At 35.7% G+C, this 18,439-nt stretch overlaps 1 protein-coding gene across 1 annotated transcript; it reads left to right on the top strand.

Moving 5' to 3' along the window:
- Positions 1–10,932: 10,932 nt before the first annotated feature.
- Positions 10,933–18,396, top strand: LOC143465677 (kelch-like protein 12). Its single transcript, XM_076964085.1, has 12 exons — positions 10,933–11,080; positions 11,573–11,696; positions 11,762–11,915; positions 12,681–12,898; positions 13,025–13,174; positions 13,602–13,700; positions 13,989–14,078; positions 15,454–15,658; positions 16,121–16,261; positions 16,861–17,022; positions 17,107–17,251; positions 18,081–18,396. Exons 1-12 carry the CDS (start codon positions 11,031–11,033, stop codon positions 18,184–18,186), a joined length of 1,644 nt encoding a protein of 547 aa, XP_076820200.1. The 5' UTR covers positions 10,933–11,030; the 3' UTR covers positions 18,187–18,396.
- Positions 18,397–18,439: the final 43 nt, after the last annotated feature.

Genomic DNA, 18,439 nt, shown 5'->3' with positions numbered 1-18,439 from the left:
ACAAGGTTCAAAGCGACGAGGTTTCATAACAGATCTTGCTAACTGCCTCATTTTGCCCCACATGATGACAAGACAGAAAATTCCTCAACTCCACAGAGCCACAAGAGAGGCTATGGTGAGATGTGGCTTAGCTTCTCCAAGTACATACCTGCAAACAGCAAACACGTTGCAGCAGTAGAAGCGATGTTTCTTATGTCCACACGCAAAGGATAAGAAAGTTAGTTGCAAAATGTTGCTCAAGATGTTGCAGACCCGTGTGTTCAAAGCACAGCGTGACCATGATCACATGCAACAAATGCAGTGAATGAATCAGGCTATTCGTTGTAATGTGAACTGTTTTGGACTTTTCTTTCATTTTCTCATCGACTTCTTTATACTGTTTTTCGTCGGTTGTTTCATTAAAACGCAGCAAAAACTGTAGATATGTCGTCATAACACCAACGGAAGAGACAAGGAAAGAACAAGAAGAAAAACATTCAATTTCTTTAAAGTAGAATTGCATGTAATAGCATTACGGGTCAAAATGACCCCTGTTATGCATTAGCGTAAGTTTTTTCATGTATGCATTCTAGGGTTAAAGAGCCAAGACTACCTCGCCATGACGAGCTAGAAAAATCCTTAAGACTCATTGTATTGCTCCCTAACAATGACACAGATATGAGCTGTAAGCAAAACGTATGTAGTAGGTACGACAAAAGGTTGTACGTCGCAAGCAACAATTAAAACACAAAGTGTATCAAGAATTTACACAGGCTCCAAGTCTTAAAAGAATTGATAACGACGACAAGCTGACGAAAGTTGTCAAGTTTGTCCAATGCATTGGTGGCAACTGCGTCGTGGTGTTCGGCTTGATTTTTGGCCTACAGCTGTTTCTTTTTAAATATTTAATTATAAGCCAGAGGCTTCGCTAAAATCATTCAGTAGATTAAAGGTGTTTTTTTCAGAGTATGTAATCTAGCGAAACTCCCTAATGAAAAACTGAAATCGAAAATTATCAAAGTTGATTTTGTACAAAGTTAGGAAACCGCAAAGTAGCCAACATTTTTTCTGTCAGTCTGCTAAAAGTCGAAATAGGCTAAACAATGAGCGTTGAATAGCCTATATTGCTAGGTCTAAACATAAATGCCGATTAAAACAGTTTGGTTTGATACTTTTGTTTATTACCATTCACCCCATTCGTCAAGGATTAGCCCATAGGAAAGGGAAAAAGGAATGCACGGATTAACCATTCGTATGGGCTGAATGGAATAATTCCATCTTTAAAAGTAATAGTTGTAAGGCTAATCGTGTTGGAATGAGTAATCCTTTTTGTCATGTGATATATTGGTAGAACTTGGGTAGAATACATAGCCTATACCAGGGATGTCCAACCTTTTAAAGTGCATACTTTTGGAGTGAAAATGACTAACGGGCCGCAGGTTGGACATCCCTGGTTTAGAGTATTCCAACCGCGCGCAACAATAGAGTCAGATAATAATTAATTCGACAGGTAAATGAAGTTAACATAGGAAGTGTAAGCTCTGCAAACTAAACTGAGTTTATTGTGTAGTGGCCTAGTACCTAAACAGTGATGGGCAGTCGACAGCCTACTTGGTAAAAAGTATATCGCTACCGGTAGAAAAAAGTAATTTGGTGCTTTGTCAGTACATTTTTTGTTTCGCGAATCCTGCCCCAAGTGCATTTTTGACATCGCCTCTCGACACTAAGTTAGATATCTGTAGATTGAACAAAAACAGCCAATGTTAAAACCGGCATTAAGGTTTAACCATAGATATTGTGTTTGTATTAGCCTAGGCCTATATCTATATGAGCTTAAAAGTTAAACTTGATTTAAATGAAGTGATAAACATACCTTTCGACACATTGTAATAATTAGTTGAAAAGTACCGAGTTTCAAGACCAACTAAAATTCTTGAAATTACCGGTGCAGTGACAAAACCTTTCCCCGCCATTGTGACGTCTTAGATCAGGACTACTAAACTGGCGGACCTTTTCAGTATTGAATTCGGACCTTATCTGTCTCAGAATTTACGCAAATGAAATCGTTTATCATTAGTTTTGTTATTCCTGCTTATTCAATTAATCAGCGAGTGTGTAAGTGGTAGCTAAAACTAGTTTTCTAGCGGTTTTTGTTAATAAGTCGTTTGTCAGTCATGGTAGCCGGCGTTTTGCGCAATGAAACAAACAAACAAACAATGAAAATAAGCTTGACATTTTCAAATTGAAAAAAGAATGGTTTACCCTATTTACAAAAGTTGGGATGATGATACATTACAAGAGGCTCAGCCAAGTTTCTTTAGATTCGTTTCAAATTATTTTTGAAAATCAACTGCAGAGATTGTTGCAGCTGATGCGTAACAACTAAAAAATGCACATTTGCATAGAATTATCCTAGACGTCAGTTTTACAAAAGAAAAGGTGGATACAGATATAATTGGTGTAGTAAAGTATGCTCTGTAAGTACTTCCATGAAGATCCAAATAAGCTTGTGTTAAAGGTGACCTCTGCTGATGTCAATACAGCTGTCTAATTTGAAAATTATAAAGATATATCGATTCGTCCTGCAGGTAGAAACATTTGATTGTGTAAGACTCATAGTACAGTACAAATAATTTTACTTGAAGGCAGATGAAGATGTGGCGTTGAACCGTTGCATTGTGGCAGGTCGTAATTAATTTGGCTACTTTTGCGTGTTTTCAGTTTTAGTGCATTACTGTACTGTGCCTTTTGTAAGGCCAGATGTGTCAGTCACAAGATTTTGACATTTTCGTGGACAAAAAGTGTGCTTTTGACAACATAAATTCTGCCCTTGAAACTGTCACCTTAACATTTGCATGCTACTAGGCCGACGTGTTTGAGTTGTAGTTGAAAAACAATCACTAAATATGAAAACCAATGATAAACTAGAAAGACGAAACATGGATTAAATCGACATAAGACTGTCAACACCCTACAGACCAGTGCTCTTTAACCGGGTAATTGGTGGCTAACTTTGACAATTTAACAAAACAAATGACATTTGCTAGCAACATCGGGCCTGAGGAGGGGCAAAACTTGGCTAAACTGTTTTACTTTCATGCCTCTCAAGCGTTTTTGTGGTTAACGTCTATGCACTCCATCACACTCGTACGCCCTGGTTGCTGTTTCCATGCACCTTGGTTGCAGAGTACTGCTATAGCCTACTTGCAATTTGTTCTGTCACCTTTTTGAAAACAGAAAAAGTTTCAAATTTTTTGTGAAGTCAAATGGATTTTTTTGCATCCGTTGTACACAAGTTTCAGCTCATTTCATTCCCCTTATTCAAACTTATGCTCGATAAAACCTTGTACATGATAGAGCATAGTTTATATGATAAAAATGTTCTGAAAATTAATGCTACCACTACATGCAAAGGCTATTGTAGTGTGCATTACAGCCTGCAGCGTAATTTTACCTAGTGGGAGTGGAACGATTGGTTTTCCAACCACAAGTGTGCAAAAATGACGTCATGTCGCCTGCTACCATGTCGTGGGAAATTCAATTGAAACAGGAGGAAGTTGCTTTTTCTTAAGTAACAAGAGTACGTTCTCTACTTCTGTGTATCGTAAACCTAATCACAGCAACCGCCATATACTATATACTCATATGTCTTCTACGTTCTTGTGTTCAATGACGTCTTCGTAACCAAGCTTCAGTCGTTAGATAAAAAATTTTATCGAATGAAACTGTCAAGTTCACACTGTACTCAACGATGCAAAGATTGGCTTGACACGACGTCACACTATTATTACAAAATCATGTTATTTCCATGACGTTTTACAAACCATTCACATTCTACAACAAAGATTGTTATGATGACAAAACAATACGTCGGTCTTCAACCAAATTCTTTCGTCATAAGTGCGAAAGTTAATCATAATCGCTCAATCGACTCAAACCAAGTTGTCTGTCAGTTTTCAAAACTTCAAAATTCTGCCCATGTGATTGCCACTCGATGGCGGTAGAGGCAACTTTGCCTTACGACATCCAGAGTATTGGAAGCGTTGCCACAGATCTATGACGTGTGCATCACGACACGAGGATTTTATTATGAAATCCGGAAATACCGATTGCGACTCGATGGCGGTAGAGGCAACTTTGTCTCAAGCAGCAATTTCAAAAGTTGTGGCAACAGATAGAAACAACATCTAAGTATCGACGACATCCAGACCATTTGAAGCGTTGCCACAGATCTACGACGTATATGTCACGTCACGAAAATTTTATTACAAAATCCGTATATCAATTGGTTTCTGCGTTCATCAGAGGTAACTTGGGAGATAATTTGACTTTGACCATAACAAAATCGGAACATGAACACATTCGTGTCTACCGTTCGACACCAAATCTTACATGTTAATCAAAAATGAAAGTCTCTTCCAGGAATACGGCAGGTCAGCGTTCTTATCAGGAATTAAGAAACAATCAATTCGTTGAAAACATCCCAAAACTTTAGAAACATCATATTCCGGTAGAGTAAAACGAAAAAAAAACTTGTTAAGAAGCAACTGATAACTTAAGAAAAAATCTCTAATGAAGGTACGACATCTTTTCGTTCTTAACTTAAGCCGACTTAACCATTCGTGGACAGCGTACCCCGAGGATCCTGGTGTGTAGCACAGAATCAGGCTTTTATCATCTGCACTTTTCATTGGTTATTTGTGTGCCATATGAAGTTACTAGCTAAAGGGGGGAAATGTCATTGGTAGCCTAGTAACCAACAAATGCTGTATAATTTTAATCCTTGCTACGGGCACAGCATGAACATATTGTATTAAAGGATGTATTTACAGAAAATGACTTTGGCGATTGAAGCCAGAGGATCGGAGAACAAATCAACCTTGAGCTTAAAAAGGCTGCAATTTTTGTCTTTTCGCAGGTTAGCGTAAGGCACTTCAACTATTCTGCTAACGAGCCCTGCAACCACTACATGCACTCTCACAAATGTAATTGACAGTAAAATCACTGTCTACAAAATTATGCTCTGACAATAACGATTGCATTTCTTTTCTTGACGTGTGTCGCCTTGCTAAACTTTTCTTTCTCTTTGACAAGTTAGCCTTAACAATTGATGGTGCTGGCGTATCTTGATTTCTGTGTAGAGCTGCTGATTCAGCCTAGTTTCTTTTCGGTCATTGCTTTGAGCTGTTCAATTTCCTGTCTGGTGATATGTCACAATGTATTTCTGAACGTTACACATTTCTTTCATAGCTTGGAATATAACTGGTCGTGATGCATTTTCGTGAGGAACTTTTGGTTTTGTTGATTTCCATAACTTTCATCGGCATGGAGCCGGTAAATTGTTTTTAATGTACACTTTTCTTTCTCATTCAACATTCTAAACTGTTCCCTAACCTGCTACAGGCGCTTACGATGCCCAGTGTTGCAAACTTAAACCAATTCTTTTCTTTAGTTCAGCACCTTTTCAGTAAATTTATACTGGTAAACCGTTGATGCCAAGCTTTAGCCCAGTTTTAGCTGTTGCAACGCCAGATCATGTACTCTCTTCTGTGACATTCCTGTACTGAAAACAATTTTGAAATGTAATTAAATTCCAGAATAAGTGACTGCATAATAATATTATGAGGTCACAATGAATACTATATCACCCAGTTGAAGGTTTGGTTTTAGTCGGTTTGTTGACATGGCAGACAGTATGCTGACAAATAGCCTAAGTGCTTCCACTCTTTGAAGAAGAAGCAATTTCTTCTTACCCAATAAAAAAAAGATTCAATTCTTATTGCACAACAAATATAAGGGAGAAGATTGAGTCCAATGCACACCCCCAGAAAAAAAACATCAACTGCAATTGAGGGAATGATGAACTCAGTTCGCTACACCGCATTGATCAAATGAACGGTCAGTGGCGATTCGAAAAAGTTGAGATAAATGTTTTAGATTGGCCAGGAAACTCGCCCGACTTGAACCCAATCGAAAATTGAAATTGAAATCTCGTTTGCAAAAACTTTATTGCACCTATAGGCTATTACTCAAGTTTGGTATAGACTAGAGACACTTTAAAATTACCTGTCTAATCGTTGGAAAGAGGTGCTAAAGAATCAAGATGGTCACTTAAACCGGGGTTTGAAACATTTTGTGGAAAGTAAAAACGCCGCTTTTTTGCTGCTTCAGTCATTTAATTATTAGTTTGCATACGATTGTATAACCCATGGATACGTAGGCCTACATCAGTCATTTCCTGGGGAAGTACGCAAGTTGATTCTGAGTAGTTTGTGGGACCTTATGTAGTAGTTGCGTACTTCGTTTACACACAATTAAGCGCATTGGTTGGTTAGAGTGCCTAGTGGAGGCTTTAAAAAGAATCGGTTTGATCATATCGACAGTCCATGGTGGAGACAGAATTTTAGGCATAAAAGAAGTCATGAAGAAAGACCTGTCGGAGGCAAAAACCACTTTCCTACATCTACTTTGGTCAGTAGGCCTACAAGTTCGTTGTGGAATACGAAGGCCAGGAGAAAACTTGCCATTACTGTGATGAAACCGAAAATCTCGTTCAATATGTCCATACAGAGGTGGAAAGCAGTTGGTGAGACACGCCACACGTTTTCAATTCTTGCAACAAAGAGGTGCAAGCCTTATCGCGTATCGGTCCATACCCACGCCTAATCTCTCAAAAGCCCGTGTCCCGAACAAAGATGTTCCAAATTCGAAAATATCTCTAGACTGTGTTAACTGTTAACCTGAACAATGAAATAGGCGCGTTTTATCTCTAACAATTCTTGATAACACAACGATTAAGCAAACCTTGTAATGACAATGACAAACTTTTTGATTCCACATAGTAGGCTAACAAATCAATTTCACTCTTTTAAGCATACATGACTGTGTAGCGTTCGTGATAGCCTAATAATTGCAATAATTTATACAAATTGGCATTTGCATGAGTTTTTGTATTTTTCTCCAGTTTAGATAATGTAATGTCCAAAGTTTCGTATTTCGTGCTAAGCTCTTATTCAAACAAGGAATTCTAACCGTCATATTTGACGCAGATTGAAGTATTTCAAGTACCTTGTATTCACGGCGTAAAGTTGGAGTGTACTTGATGAAACATTTAGATGACGTACAATGTATGCGACACGTGGTTTTATGGTAGCAGTGTAATAATAGAACATGGCGTTAGCTGATTGGCTGACGTGTATGATATAAAAGGTTATGCTTGGGTTCGGCTTGGTTTCAAATGGTTTGTTCAAATGGTTATGCTCGGGCCGGCGGGTCTCTGCAAGGGCTTGTCCCTTCAGGACTTGCTAAGCTCTGATCTCTTCTCTCTGATCTCTGAGTTATTTCCTTTGAATTGAAGTTATTACTAAGATATTGGGAATTGAAAGATGGTGTAAATATTCTAATTCGATACAACTTATTCGGACAATATAACAATTAGACTTTATGAAGTTGGTGTTGATTTGAAGAAACATTATTGAGACAGTAAACGCAATCGGAGTCAAAGACAATTAGCTCGGAGTCAAACAGTAAGACTTGGCTTAGGCCAGTCTGAAACCAATCCATCCACCACCCAAATCCCATAACTGATTCCCAATATTCATCATAAATCTCGTAGCTGAAGGGAATGTAAATGCATGATTTTCTAATGACATTATTATACTTTTTTTAAATTTGTTCTATGTATTCTTTAGTGTACTTATGGGCTTCACTATTATACCCATTCTTAACCACAAAAACGGAAATCCCGTTCCTAGAATGGATATTCTTTTGTGCGTTTTTTTAACCATCCACTTGTTTGTATTGCAAATTGGATTGAATGCATTACAATGTTTGAAGTACGCAAGAATCAGGAGACTAGATTTAGTTGTTTAAGCAAAAGCATTTAATTTCTGGTTTACAATGCTTAAAACATGTGAACTACGCTCTTACGTAAGAGCACGTTTTCAACACATTTTTGGATGGAGTCTTGAAATAGAAGTTAGATTTTCTGATAGTCAGGACAACAATCACGGCAAACTTAACGTTAGTGAACATTCATTAAAAAGAAACCCAATAAATCCACGTCAGGCTTTAAAATTATTAATATGGTGAGTTATTGTCATGATTAAAAAATCAAGTAATCCAGGTAAAAATCCGCTTCCAGTTTTGACGTTGTTTCAAAATTTTAATGTCTATGAACCGTGCCCAACAAGGGAAAGTCCCTAATGAAAAACTGAAATCGAAAATTATCAAAGTTAATTTTGTCCAAAGTTAGGAAACCGCAAAGTAGCCAACATTTTTTCTGTCAGCCTGCTATAAGTCGAAATAGGCTAAACAATGAGCGTTGATTATATGGCTAGGTCTAAACATAAATACCGTATAATACTTTTGTTTATTAACTTTATTATCATTATAGTAACCGCCTGACAGTGACAAGACCAGACTGCAGAGTTTGGCATAGGTCAGGGGTGGGCAACCTTTTTGAACCCGAGAGCCACTTTGGTTGTTAAATTTTTACTGACGAGCCAAGTCATAAGAAATTATGACGTCATAAATAGTTTATGTCGTTTAATTGTTCCATATCTGCATTCCTCAATCGAAAAATATCATTAAATTTGGATAATTAACAACTTGTCATCAATGCTGGCCTAAATAAGGAAAAGAAAAAGAGAGAAACGTTCATAAACGGTACTCTTGGTAGCCTTTACAATTTTTTTGAAATTTTACGATTCGACTAGAAGAGCCACAAAAAACATGCCGGAGAGCCGCAGTTTGCCCACGTCTGGCATAAGTAATAGGCGCACTCAATACCGACACTCCTAAAACATACAGGCTCGTATGGTACGAGTGGTTCCATCCAGTGTTTCCAGTGGAACCATTTGGTTCAAGTCTTTAAATATTACAAAATGTTTCACTGGTTCAACTTTCAGGTTGGACAAATGTATTCTTTGCATTAATCCTGTTAAAGATACTTCCATGATCTCTGCGTCAAGACCTGTTGTAATTTCGGCTTAATTTGATGTTAATTTTGAGTTCACATATCCAAGAAAATGGTATTGATAGTTTGATACAGTATTAGGGAGCTCCACAGCAGTGTGGCAATGAAATATTACCCAATTAAATTTTGCTGTTTCATGCCGCAATTCCTAAAGTGTGCTTAACTCAACAGATACGTCTGTTCAACCCGAACCTGTAAATTTTAGTCGTATCCTCAATGCTGCTTTTCATGAGCTTCAGTGCTGCACTTATTGTACGTTATTTCGCACTATGATGACTTGGACAGAACTACCGTGCACTTAATTTTCAATTGGTTTTAAGATTAAAGTCAAACTGTGGACATTACTGTGCAATTGCCCACCCAAGAGCATACTTCCATTGTCACGTTTTAAACCCTCAGCCCCCTATTTTCTGTTCCTATTTCACTGGCATCCATTTATCGAAGTTGCTGAATCAAAATTTGATGACCGGTAATTTTTCGATGATGGATTTATCATTCTCATTTTGGACGAGGTGAAGAAAGCAAAGCTGTGGGGCTCGTATGCTGGAGGTCTCGGGTTCGAATCTTGATATTGTTTGTCATGTTTAATTAAAAAATAGCATTTGTTTCAATTTTCAGCCTAGCTTAGTGATTTTATCATAAGATTTTGAGTCACAGGATATTAGTTTTAGTTTAATTTATACTTTGGAAAATTTAGTAAGTCATTTCATACTGCAAATTAGCATACATTTCAATTCACAGACTAGCCTAATTATCTTTTATCGTATTCATATTTTCCTACATTAGTAAAAGGCGGCCGAAAAAAAAAGTGTCTATTTCACTGATCGCCGTTTACCGAAGTAAGAAAAATACCAATTGCATAACCGGCTTGTCGTTTTCTAAAGTAGTTTCTTCCAAATTTCGTAACCAACAATCATTGAAATAGATGCTGTCCACAGTCAATAGCGAAAAATAAAAATTATAATCCTGAGTGCAGAGCAATGCAGTTCTTTCAAGATCTTGAGGGTGCAAAAGCAAAACTTCGGTAAACAAATGTGCAAGGAAGTGCTTTTCACCACGACTCAAATGACCAAGACATGTCCGGCATTTTTGGTAGCCAAGAAATGGCTTTTTATACTAGAAAAAGAAGAAAAAACATGAGTGTCTCCTTTTTTAGTGATTGCTCTTCTCCCAATGTGCAACACTGTTTTAGCCAAAAATTTTCGGTGTGCTCTATAGCCTGGGTAGGTCACAACATCACCTTACTAGCATCCACTTGCAAACGTACTATAAATTAATGTAAACTCTGCTCAGTCTTCTTTTTGTTCAACTATATAGCCTTACTCGACACACACGAATAGGCCTACTGCAGTTCACCAGTCTCTTTTAATGGGAAATCCCCTTTGGTTGTGCTCGAAACGGTTCTTGCGTTGGACTGTGCTGAAATGTTCTGTATTGTAAATCAGCTTTGGTACATTGCATCGAGCAGAGCTTTACGTCGTGAGCTTTCCTCACTCTGAGGATGATTATTACAATTCACACGTGTTCAACCTTCAGAAATCTTGCATTTTAGCACAAGAAGAATTCAAAAGAATTACGGTCTGTTTTTTATGCCAAGCTATTTCGCTCCACACAGCCAATGGTGAAAAACACACAAAGTTACTCATAAAAAATGCGTCAATTCCAACCTTATATCTATTTTTAGCTTATTTTGTAAAGTTAAGTATTTAGCATTATTTCACAACCATTGCAGCCATTATTTACTTCGTCAATAAACTTCTTGATAACATTAAACATTTTCTTTTCTTTTTTTCTTTTGTCAATGTCACAACCAACCCAGTCAGGAAACATTAGTTTTTGCCAATGAATTATTGATAAGGAGCAATTATTCGTGAAGCTTGATACAAGCTGGTTCTCTCTCATTAAAAAATTGTTGGTAAATGCGTTCTCCTGTAACTGGTAACTGTAACTGGTTTGGTGATATAAATTATACTTTTTGCCTCAACTTTGCTTTGTAGTTACCGGATTTTGATTTAAAGTCAAAGCTATAAGTTTAACTTGAATAAAATTGTTTTCTTGTATAAAATTGAAAAAGATGGAACTGGAAAGCAACCACGCCACTGAAATACTCAACAGCTTAAATGAGTGAGTTGCTAATTTAGCAGTGTTCATATGCATTTAGTTTTATGTGAAATTTTTCGAAATCTTATTTTATGATTTTTCCCAAAAAATTAGTGAAGTTTACTTGAATTACACCTTACACCAATCACAATTATTCTAGTGGAAAGTGTGGCACTCAGACATAAGAGACTCATCATCGTGGACATTGAACTTTTAAACATTCACGCCGATTTATAATAAGCCAGACAAAGCTGGTTGTTTAAACGCCAAATGTTAATAAATTAAAAAAGAACTAGGGCATCAGTGTGCCACCAGGCCAAATCTGTACAGGTGAATTTTTGTAAAAAGCTTTCATACTTTGCAGTCGTTTAGGCTGCATCCCTTTAGGCTTTCAAATCAATTCTACTAATCAATCAGTTTTAAGCAATTTTACCCTAAAATAAAAAGCTTAATAACTACTTTGGTTAAAGTAGTGCACAGTTAGCTATGTGGTTTAAAAGATTTCTATTGTCACAGGGATCGAAAAACAACAAAGGACTTCTGTGATTTCACAATAATAGCTGGAGGAAAACAATTCCCTGTTCACAAATGTGTGATGGGTTCAATCTCGGAATATTTCAAGAAAATGTTAACTACAAAGGTGGAATGAGTAAGATTTATTTGAACATCTGCTTCAAGCAAACTGATTAATATTTTTCTTTATAGATGAAAGAAAGTTTTTTGAACGAAGGAAGTGTTGAAGAAGTCAGTGGTCCAACAATGGCATCGATCATTAACTTCATATACAATTCATGCATAATTCTCACTCATGACAATGTATATGATGTACTGGAAGCAGCAGAATATCTACGGATTCCAAGTAAGTATTGTTACTGCAGCTACTTCTATGATATTCAGTGCCATAGCAAGGGTAAAAATTTTACTAAGGTAAATATATCGTGCACATCCCTGGTTAAGTTCGTTGTAAATTGCATTTTAACAGTGAAGCTATTTTGTGCCAAAATTCCAGATAATTTCGGAGGCAAGTGCCTCGTTTGCATCAATGTAGCTATGGCTTAAGTTTTAACTGATATGACCTTTGCGTCCAGTTTGTTGGTTTAGTGGTGCACAGTACACTACATCTTATGCTAATCACTTCATGTCTGCAATTTAGTTTTTTTTGTTCAACTGTTGCAACTATGACTGTTGTCGTTATTATCGTTATTTCACATTGATGAGTGACATTGCACTGTATCTGGTTAATGTAAATTATAATACAAGGCATTGAAAGCTTCTTTTATCAGAAAATTCATCGATCTCTGCAAAACTTCCTTTCATGTTATGAAGACGTTTTCTTTGAGTCGATAAAAAGTTAGAAACCATTTGCAACAACAACACACTTGCACCTTTTTCTATAATTTTTCTTTATTCTTAAGTTTATATTGAGAATGCATTTTATGGAATGCTTGTTAGTGACTTTAGACATAGGTTTGGTCTGAGGAACAAGTAATTTAATGAAATTTGTTCGTGCTATTTAGTGTTGAAATTTTTTGATAGAAGGTTGTATTTTGAGCGGGGCCATTATTCAAACTGCAACCTTTCCTGAGTGAATAAGTTGGTCCAAATTCTGTGTGTATTTGTTCAGGTTTGAAAGAACAGTGCAAGATATTTTTCAAAGCATCTCTCAATGGAGAAAATTGTTTGAAAATTCAATCTTATTCAAACCAATACAACATGGGTGATCTTGTTCAATCAGCTGACACTTTCATTTCTGAAAACCTGGGGGCAGTTTTGAAAAGTGCAGATTTCCTTCAGTTTGGTGTTGATGATGTCAAGTATATGCTGAAGTTGGAAAGTGATGAAGTAAACTTCGAATTAAAGCTTTATTTGAAAGAAAATATGAGCTTGTTATATTAAATTTACTTTTGTTTTTTATAAGAAATTCAGAGAAAATGTGAAGAGATATTGAAATTATAAATAACTTGACAGGAATTGATCGACGAGGACAAGTACAGGAGTGTGATAAGTTGGACAAAACATGGTATTTGTGACAGAAGGGAACATTTTAGTAGCTTGTTTTGTTTCATTCGACTGGATTATTTATCTTCAGAGTTTTTGAATGATGTTGTCCGCAAAGAAGTAAGTTGTATGATATTTAGTTTTACTTGTGCTCAAGTTTTTATTTAAAATAATTGTGGTTGCAATATTTGCTAATACAATAGGACAAAACAAGTTTTATCGTTAAGTTTAAACCTTTTATAACTGTCATTTTGAACATATGGCATTGCAACTGCTGACATATCAAAAACTTACTGAAAATGCCTTGTACATTTTGTTCACTATCACTACAATACTCCTCGCTATTAATCGCAGCGTTTTAATTTCCACTATTACTGTTACATGTCATTGCTGTTAAGCGGTTCACCAAATTTCCATATGACCGGTGTTTTGTATGAGATAAACACATCAGCAATTCCTATGTATTATAAAGAAACATATCTGCTGATTTCTATGTTATATAAAGCGAACACATCTCAACATATTTATATAAAACTCTGTATTTTAGGAATTGGTTTGTAATTCACTTGTGTGTATGAATCTGCTCGTCATGTCAGTGACTTCACGATTGTCCGGTGCTCAAGTCTTCAGGAAAAGGAAAGGTCAGGTGGTTTGAAATGCTCATGTCAATTTTGTCGTTGTTTTATGAAAATTTGTGATGGTTTTCATTTAAACACGTGGAATATACATGTGATGTTATGGTATATACACATATTTTTTTTTCTATTTACCACATATGCGTCTATCGCTTAACGTATGAAATTATTGAATAATTTTGTCTTTGGTTCAAGCCTCTGCATGGAGGTCTTGCTTTCAAAAAAGGTGATAATGACAACAAATGATTTTTCATAAGATTTGACTTAACTCGTAACAAGATGTTTATGTTTTAGGTCAGTTTGATAAAATTCTTATCATTGGTGGATTGGGTTGTCCACAAAGTGTTGTCAAGTTCCACACCAAGACAAACCAGTGGATTAAAATGCCGGTATGTTTGCAATCTTCACTCTCGATAAATGAAACCCGCAACCAGGTTTAGAAATGTGGATTTGTTGAGTGTGACAGGTTTTTATGCAAAATTACAGGCTTGTGGGAAACAGGGTTTGCTGAAGTAAAAGTTTGTGGTTGATGAAAAATAAGCTTCACTGGGTTATAACACAAATAGGTTTAAGATTTTTAAGTAGTTGACACAATGCTAAAATTAACATTGGTCATGTTTTCAAACCAATTTTTAACAAAACGAGTGAAATAGATGTATAATATCTATTATCTAGCAATCATTAAAACTTAGTTGATATAAATTTGTTCACTTATCAGTGTATTCATAGTTTTCATGAATCGTAAATGTAAACTTAAACTTATTGAGAACAGAAATTAACTGATCTTATGAAAATGATTCAACGTTTTGTTAAAATTGTATGACTAATCTGCCCATCCCACCCCCGTTATTGTATGTGTTGCATCATTTTCACCTTTATCCGATCAGTCAATGCTATTTTTTGCACCTTGTCTTTGTCACATCTGCTACTACCACAGCCTTTTATTTTAAACAATACCTTTGTGACTATTATTATCGTTTACTGACTCGTCTTGTCTGTAAACTGGAAATTTCCTTTTTTCTTGCAGCTACTTTCGTATGGAGTCGTTATAAATTTTTAAACACTTTGATTTTATCAATTACAGTCGTTTCTTACTCTGATGAAGGAAATATGTTCATGCCCTACACATGTTAGTTCTCGTACATTGTTAATAAATTATGTTTCCTTTACTAGTTACTTTGTTGGCAACTTAATGGTATTTAAGGTCGACTTTTATTCTTCCTACTTTATAAGATCTTACGAAGTTTGTCTCAATCAACTTTTTTGCAGTCAGACCTCTTTTGTTGTTTTTATCTTTAAAGTGAAATTTTTGTCTAAAGTATAATGTTCAAGTCCTGTTGTTTTTTTGCGTGTACAGCCCAGGACTTAGAGGCTGGAAACTGTACCGCGAGTCTTGGTATAAGATGTCTTTGCATGAATTTAGAGTTAATAAGTCATTAATGTGAACAATTCATAATTGTGGTACCAAGAAGACTTGTTGATTGAGACGTTAAACAATTCCTTGGAAAGTGTTTAATTTTACATCAAACCAAAGATTTTTTATCAGTTGACATTTTATAAGTCAAGTGTCACCAAAAATGCTCAAAGCAAACCTGAGCTTAGTAATGTCTTGTTATTGTTGTCCAGTTACTGTGATGTCAGAACATTGATTAATGTTATATAACGTTGTAAAATAACCGGACCTGTTCTTAGTGTTATGAGTGGCAGTGGTTGAATGAATATTGACAGTGGTTGAATGATTTGCAATGATGTTTCATCATACAGGATACCAACATTGTTCGGAAATATCCGTCTGCTGTGAATTACAATCAACAAATTTTATTGATGTGTGGTAGTTGTAAAGGTTTTCTTGGTCCTTACTACAACTCTGTTGAGATGTTGGACTTGAATGATGAGAATTCAAAGTGGGATAGCAACTTGCCTTCTATGGGAGAAAAGCGATCTTTATTTGCATCAGCTTTATTGAATGGTAAGTTTCAAAATAATGGAGTTTATGCAACATTTCAAAATGTAGGCTGCAGATGGATTATAATCGCTTAGATCAAAAGAAGATTGCATTGGTTAGATGTGATATCAATTTATTTTGATGTTTGCAATAAACCTACATGTTAGTTAACGCTCTGTAATTTTTTACATTGCCTGTGGCATTGTTTGTGATGTTTTTACCTGAAATATATATTTTGCTAACAAAGTAGCCGTTGTTTCAGTTTATATTTTCAATATTGCTGTGTTGCGTATTGTATTAAATATCATGGGCTCTACTTTGAGAAATAATTGTTCTTCTGTATACATAGGTTTACATACTGTAATATTTTTTTATAATTTCATTCATCACAGGCCTTAATTATTGTACTGGTGGTCATAATGGCATAGAAAATGAGAATGACAAAAATTTTTTTCGTATAAATTTCCACCTGATTGTGTCCTGTAGGTCTTGTTTATTGTGCTGGTGGTTATAATCGCTCTAGTCGTCTATCATCATGTGAAAGTTACAATCCTGAAGAGAGGAAATGGTCTTCAATAAGAAACATGAATATATCACGAAGTCACCATGCGTTAGTCAGTGCACGTGGTGAGCTTCAATCATAGACACCTTAAATAGAAGGACTGGTAACTATTTAAGGTGTCTATGGCTTCAATTAAGTTTTATTTGGAAATTCTTAATACTACTAAAAATATGTTGATTTTATGTTTCTTTGGTTGTGATATTTAATTAAACAAAGTTCTATAAACCCACTTGCCGTATTCCATCAAAAGTTTTCATTTCTCTAATATTTAATTAACAAAAACATTTGATGAAAAATTGTGTTAAATAAACAAGTCTACGACACGTCATTAACCAAAGAACAATGACGACATTATCTTTATTAGCTGACTTTTACATTGAAAGCAAAACAGATCCTTTCTAAGTATAAATTTTATTTTCTTGAATCATGATTGTTTTTATAAATTGCATTTATCAAATTGTTTGAAGAATAAGAGTTGATAGAAGAGGGTTTGAGAAAATTGTGTGAAAATTTGAAAGCGAACTAAACAAAAGAAAATGATAATATTCATGCTCTAGGTTTTTAGTTCATGCCTCAGCTGCCTTTCTATGAATTGTGTGGGGAGTAATCGTGCTGGAATTTTAAGCTCAAATGACGTGTTTTGATTGATGGTTTATTTTGAAAGGTTTGCTTTTTGCGCTTGGAGGATTGCATGATCGCAACAATGCAACAAACACAGCAGAATGTTACGATCCACGAAATGGAAAGTGGGAATATATTCCACCGATGAAAACTCGCAGATCTAGATTAACTGCTGTTGCATTAAACAACGAAATATACGCGATAGGTGAGTCTTGCTGCAAGTGTAAATATCTTTTAAATTTTTAAGAAAATTTATTACTTGCCATGTTCTTTAAATGAATTAAATCAGGTGGACATGACGGTTCAAATCCTCTCTCTTCTGTTGAAAAATACAACCTGGACACAAAAACTTGGCTTGATGTCCCATCTATAAATGAGAAAAGATATGGTGGATCAGCTTGTGTAGTGGATGGCGTTATATGGGTGTTTGGAGGGTGAGAAATTTTTTTGTAAAGCCTACTTGAAACACTAAAAAGCGAATACAGCCAGTGAGTATGGACAAGTGGAGTAAACTCAATTAGGGCTTCGCAGGCTCATGGGCTGCTGGCTTCAGCGAGTCTTTGAAAAATGACTTGCGGATGTTGGAACAGTCAGGTTTAAACCTCCACTAAGAAGATTAGTTTTTAAATGCTTTTGTTTCCCTAATTTTGATGTAATAATGTTGTTCAAAGTTTAAGACCTGTAATTTCGCTAATGAGGTTTCAATCTGTTTTTAAACGTACAGTAAATGATACTTGATTATACCAATGTGCTCGCACAATTTTTGGTAAAGTATCTGGATATTTATTGTCAGACGAAGTAGATTTTTTATACGACTTAAACTTGGCATTGATTGTTCGCAATGGCTCGAACAACAACAACAGAGTTTAGAGCGGTGGACAAGTAGAAATGTGCGACAATCGGAACTTGCGCAAAGGCTAGCTCGGTAACCGGGGCGAAGTGTTCGAACTCGAACAATGAGGAATCATTGCCGGGTTTAACTTCTGCAAACACTCACCCAGTCCGAGGACAATAATTACTATACCACCAAATCCAGGACTAATCCCGTTGCTCATTGTTGTAGCTAATTGCAAGATTTAGTTGTAACGAAGCAGTTTCATCTCTCCCCTGTTTAAGATTTTAACTCCGGTTTGAGATTTTGTTGCAAGTTGTTGTTTCAGAAATTCGAAAATTAATTGCTTATGATTAAACAAACACTTTATTGCATTAAAACAATCAGGAGTTGGTTATCTTTTGTTTAAACCTTTTGTACACATTTTATAGACAAGATGCCAAAACAGTTGAGTTCTATGATCCAGCCACCAACAAATGGCAGGTATCGACCAACATGGACAGAGAACGACAGTTTCCTTGCGTCCTTTCCATCTGAAGCAATCGTCACTCCTAGATAGGAATTGAATATTTTCTATTACATTTGTACAGTTTTTTGTTATTTTTTTCGCATTTGTGATTTATCGTTGATTTTCTGAAAATAAAATACTTGATATCAAATCATGTGTCTTGGGTTTTTTAAGATTCATTTGAATTCAATTAATTATTTGAATTATTTTGGAAATGCAGTTGTAATACTCCAATGTAAAGCTCATTTATCGAATACCCGAACAACGTTTAGTCACAAATTT

Source organism: Clavelina lepadiformis, chromosome 7, assembly GCF_947623445.1.
Source record: "Clavelina lepadiformis chromosome 7, kaClaLepa1.1, whole genome shotgun sequence".
Taxonomy (NCBI): Eukaryota; Metazoa; Chordata; class Ascidiacea; order Aplousobranchia; family Clavelinidae; genus Clavelina; species Clavelina lepadiformis.
This window is presented reverse-complemented; position numbering and strand designations above follow the sequence as displayed.